This window comes from Myzus persicae, unplaced genomic scaffold, assembly GCF_001856785.1.
Source record: "Myzus persicae strain clone G006 unplaced genomic scaffold, MPER_G0061.0, whole genome shotgun sequence".
In the NCBI taxonomy this organism is placed as follows: domain Eukaryota; kingdom Metazoa; phylum Arthropoda; class Insecta; order Hemiptera; family Aphididae; genus Myzus; species Myzus persicae.
The window spans coordinates 260881-266880 of record NW_019101438.1 but is presented as its reverse complement, the minus strand read 5'-3'; the positions used below and the strand labels follow the sequence as shown (position 1 = coordinate 266880).

At 37.3% G+C, this 6000-nt stretch overlaps 1 protein-coding gene across 2 annotated transcripts in view; it reads left to right on the top strand.

Annotated features, from left to right (window-relative positions):
- The first annotated feature begins 2678 nt into the window (after window positions 1-2678).
- Window positions 2679-6000, top strand: part of LOC111029083 — a 33245-nt gene continuing 29923 nt past the window's right edge. Inside the window, exon 1 of one of the 2 annotated variants that reach the window (XM_022307930.1) lies at window positions 2679-2982. In XM_022307930.1, the coding sequence (XP_022163622.1) occupies window positions 2740-2982 (243 nt within the window). In that variant the 5' untranslated portion in view covers window positions 2679-2739. The remainder of the gene's footprint in view (window positions 2983-6000) is intronic. The other variant, XM_022307929.1, reaches the window with a different exon arrangement.

Genomic DNA, 6000 nt, shown 5'->3' with positions numbered 1-6000 from the left:
CATGAACGATTAATTAATTAGCGTTAAAAGCTTGTGAAGGAATGTTTTCAAAATTAAAATATATTCTCAATAGAATAAGAAATTCATTGAGCCATGATCATTTAGAATCATTTATGTTTATGTCAGCTGAATCTGATATTTTGATGGCGTTCGATAATGAAATCATAATTGACGCACTTTCTCAAAAGAGCTCAAACCTAAACAAATTGCTTGATATGTATAATTAATGTGTAGTTATTCTAGAGTCTAAATATAATATGTATTTTAAATAAAAATGATAACATTAAATTTTCTTTGTACTAACTAATTTTAATTTTTTTAAATTTTTAATAATAATATTAAGTGTTTAAATTCTCAAAATAATATACATTTTATATGGAAAAATATGTTTTAAGGTTCTTTTTTTAAGTATACCTAAGTGGGTCGATTTTTTTTATTTTCCCGGTAGAAATTGTTGACCCAGTCCGGCCCTGACTAGATGTCTAAATATATTACATTTTATTCAACTTAGCAGCATGATATACATACATACCATGCAATGACATAAATTACCAATGCTATATCGCATATACATATTAAAATAAATATATCAATTATTGTCAAAAAGCATAATGTAGACAATAAATATACATTGATACATATTTTTAATTAATCAAGTCCCGAATAAAAGCACGAAAAGTATCACAGCTAATTTTTTTTTTGTAGGAGGGGGGGGATGTAATAATGTGTACTTTATATTTTTAAGTAGACTTATATATGGACCAATCCAGCGACAATAAATTTTATTTGGTCGTCGTCGTATTATATATTTATATCATCTATATAATTTTTGTTCTTATAACAGTTAACAGTACGAATTCGTATTTTTTAATAATTTATCTACTTATTAATTAACCTTATGTTCTTTTCTAAAATATACATAGTTTGTAATAAGTAACAAAAAAAAACGGTCGCCTCTTTCTAATTATAATTATATAATATTATGTAGGATGTAATGAAGTATAAATAATATGTGTACGGCGTAACCTCGTAGGTAGGCACTTATAGAAAAGCTATAAGAAAACGTTATAAACGCTGATAATATCAATTTGTTGTTACAGATTTGAATCAAAAACTGAAAGGCCAGTCAATGATCATTTATACTGAATAGTATAACTTAATGCAGCGAGGCCCAAGTATTACATAACAGGTAGAGTAAAACTAACCTACTATACCTAGTACACACAAGTACACAAGTACATAACACGCAACCACCCATCTACATTAAAAAATGCATAATTTAGAGCATTCTTTAATATTTGATACATCCATAATTTTCTAGTAAGGTCTAGGGTGACTACCTCACCCGTTAACATTTATAGCGTCACCAGACTTTAAAAAAAGGTGATTAAATCTAAGTTTTGAAAAATCCATCTAAGTGTTATAACTTTTAGTTGATACGAAGTGCACAACGCGCGGGTACAGCAAAGCGCAAGCTAATGCGTCATCTAACGTAAAATAAATTCCATAATATTATCTGTACATTGAAACCACGTGTTGCGTGAATATTTAGTGTTTACATTTGGACGATCTAAAAAAAAATATCAAATCATAAATGTGCATAAATCATAATATTTTAAATTTATAAAATACAACTTCATAATACGTCATGTGAATCTGAAGAGCTGCACGGTTTTCGTCGAACCAGAAGCAACACTGCAGGTGTATGTCGAATTTTATAGTATATCTGGACAGATAATTTTTACCTCCAACCACAATTTACAATATATTACGTACACTGTATAGTGTAGTACAGTGAGGTCGGCGGGGCAGACTAGTCACGAGATGGGGTTGGCAGACGCCTCTAAAGTACACAATATCGTAAAATCCATACGGCTGTGCAAACAGACGGTCTGACTCCGCAGGCGCATGTTTAATTTCCATTGACGGATTGGCGACGCCGCGTTATGATGCCGTTGTCATCGTCAACAACGTCGTCGTTTTGGTCGATTGTAATATTGTTATTGTTATTGTTATTGTGGTTTTTGGTAATGTGCTATGTTGAACAGTTTCTGCGACGGCGACGCAATTATCATGATAATTTAGCACGACATAGGCAAAGGCAAAGGCAAAGGCGATAGCGAGCGGCGGGCGACGACGCGACGACGGCGGCTGCGACGGACGTGGAAGGGATCGGTCACGGGGAGCGTGTCGGTTGACGACGGCGGCGAGTCAAAGCCGTACCGTTCTCGCGTTCAACAGGTCCGGCGTTATATCTCCGTGTGCCGTGTGACTCGCAGCAGATTTAGTGGTGTGCCGCATCGTGGCGGACAGTCCGTCAACGCACCCGGTAAATATTCATCGCAATATCGTGTGTATTGACAATAATATAGTACATTATTATCTATTGTCGAGTGACGTACATATAATTTTGTTTTCCCTACTTCCGTTCTCCGGGGACTAATCTGTGCAGTGCTCGTGTCTCGTCGCTCGTTCCGTGCACACACCCGCACACCCACAAACCTACACACACACACCCTCCCACCCGCATATACATACGACGTACACACGTATATTGACGTCTCTCGGGGCTAGTGAGAGAGCGGCTCGGTACGCGTGCGTGAGTGAGTTCGTTCGAGTTTACATCGCGCTCCCCATAAAAAAACGGTTCGCTCGTCGGATATCCGGCCCGTGCGTGGGCGACGGGTGCCGTGGTACTCGTCCGCGGACGGTTCTACGGATCACACTCTGCCGGTGGTCATGACGTTCCGAACCAAGGGTCTCAACAAGCAGCAGCAACAGCTACAGCGGGGACAACAGGACTCGCACTATCCCAACAACAATCACCGACAGCACCGAAATCGTTACGACGACGAGGACGGCGGCTGCGATGACGACAAGACCGGCGCGCCGGCCGACCGTCATCAGCCACTGTCGTCCGCAGCATTCGGCGACGGTGGAACATCTTACAGTCCCCGGCGTCTTGCTGCCGTACAATACAAGGTAAGCGGATGGCACGCACAAGCGTATGCGCGGTATAATAAGCGCATACGGTATACTTATACAATATATGATTCATACATTATTATACACCTACGTTTTATTGTTCCTGTTATGAGCGGTATAGACAGCCGAGTACCATATACCTAGTATCATATACTATACTTATAAATGTATTTTATTATCGTTATCATTATATGCCTTGTGTCTACCCAGCGATGACTCGTGCGTGCAGCGTACGACATCGGAACTCCGCGCGGTGAACCCGGAACGCGACTTTATAGCGAGAGTGACACCAGAGAGAGAAGGAATGAGGGAAAGAGTGAGCGAGCTAGATATAAAGTGAGAGGAAACTCCGTCGCTCACGTGTACACGAGCGCGCTCGAGCTCGCGGAAACAGGAACCTGTATATTGGCGCGCGCCTTTCTCCATGCGCCCGAACGGTCATTGAGAGAGCGGACTCGATGAGACATGATGATGATGATGATGATGATGACGATGGATAATAAACGCCACCGTCTGGGATTCGAGCTCGTATCATAAACAACAACAGTATTGTTGTATTATCGCGCGGTGTACAATGCTTGAATTGGGAAATACGCATTAAAATGGGATGCTGCAAAAGTATGTAAAAAAATCATGCCCGAAGATTTAAACAATATAATGTCTTATCGATTAGGAAAATTAGGCAAAAATATAAGTATAGGAGGGGAACGCTCCACCCCCTGAATTCGAGCACTGAGCTTAGTGAGTATAGATCACGCAGATGGCTCTCGTCGATCGTTGGACAAGCACGTGCAAATATAGATTGTCACAATTTATTTGACCGGCATTCATACTATAATTTTATATTATATATAGTTACTAAACAGACACTTTGCTGGATATGAATATAGTGTCCACAGTATGCGTTGACAGTAAATCATCGTTGTCGTATGGTATATTAATTGTTTCGTCGCTAACATATGGTATAGCCGCGCCGAAGTCCCGGCGGGAGAACGGACGCACCCCGTCCGGGCCACCCGATCTGGAGGAGGAACTGCCGCCGCACAGCCGCTCCCCATCGATTCCCACCCGCTTTTATGTATATATTATATATATAATCCTTTGCCGAGCGCTCTCGGCGACTCTCTCGCGGAAAATCAATTTTCCCGATGTTTCACTTTATTTATACATACCTATATATATTTGTGTGTGTATGTGTATGTACTATCGCGTTATATTTGTTCGTGTGTAGAGCCGCATACCTATAAAGGTGATGTGGAAATTTTTTTTTAAATGAAATTACAAAATATGCATTAAATACTCGTAATATACGAGTATATAATATATACGGTTTAAAGGTACATATAAACACAATATGCCTCCGCAGAAACTATTTTTGACCGATATTATAATTATAGACCGTGAATAGGTACAAAACATATTTTATCGGGAGATTTCATAATACCTATGATATAATCACTCTCTGTATTGTATTTTCATTTTTCTGTGGAAACTTTGTTGGAAATCGTTCAACAAGTTTTGGATAGGAGTGCGGTTAAACCGCGAGTTGTAGCGTTGCGGTGCGTCCCCCCGTCCATATTATATTATTATATTATATTTATCATGTATACATATAGCTTTTATATAGCTCTCAGTACATGCTAGACCCGCATTGTCAATGGTCTTTTTACCTATATATGTGTATTTATATATGTTAGGTATATATATAATCAAACATTATATAGTCAATGCACCGTAGTCCGTATCTATATAATAATCGCCACTTATTAACCGCATAATTGTTTGTCGCGGAAAATTGCATTTCCATACGGACGTTTATCGTTGATTATGACGTGTACCCACGCGATGGTGAACCTATCTACGGCTATACGTCTCGGACTGATTCATGTTATAGTCATTATTGCACCGTACAAAATATATATACAGGCGATACCTCAGTTAATAATAATATAACTAGTTTAAAAAAAAAATTATTGACATTGCAGGTAATATGTTTTGCTTTTAATCGTTGATACGAGTTTCTTATTATATGTGCTGCTATTTTACTGCAGTCATATTCCCTAATAACCTTTCAATCTATAATATAATATTATTATTGGTATACGTTATACTTGAAACTTGTATATTATTAGTTGCAAATCATATTTCTGTAACTGTATTAATATGACATCAATATACTTTAAAATAATTTGTACGAGTAAGACGTAAATGCAAAGCAAACATATGCTTACGTGTGGCTACGCCTTAGAATGCGCACTAAGGTATTGAGATATTATGTTCATGTATGTCTAAAGAGAAGTAAAATAAATCACTTATTGAAAATGGTAGTCACGGATGAAAAGCAATGAAATTGACCGCGATATACCAAATTGTGTAGTATTCATATATTATATCAATCGACAATCATTGCATGCTTCCGACTGCGTTTTAGAGATCGATATAATATTACTTAACTGTCTAAACCATGTTTAAATATATTTAGAGTGTGTATACCTATTGAGCATTAGTATTGTAATTATTTGTTGCTGAGTAGATATATTATTATAATAATGTATTTATTTATAATCAAGCCTGTTGCGAATATTCAGCCCTCTCCCCTTGGACTGAGTCCCGAAAAAAATAGATTTAATGTTGTAGTCACTATGCATAGAGAAGATAAGACGACACCGCTCTATAAAATAGTATCTTTCAATTACGATATTGAAGCAAAAAATCACCGCAGTTTGGTAGTTCGGAATTTATTACCAGAGTACGCCACAATTCGCACGAAGGCCGACTTTTATACTATAGTCATAATGGAGATTTACATTTAAATTTTATTAAAGTGTTTACATTTTTGTTCAAATTTCAATAAACTGCATGACAAAATAATATATATTTTTACGTTATACCTATTGTATAGATTATTAAAATAAACCAATGTTTCTGAATCATATACTAATTATTACGTTAAAATCGTAATAACATTACACGGTATGTAGCCTGCATATCGTACACGTTTATTTATTTAAATAA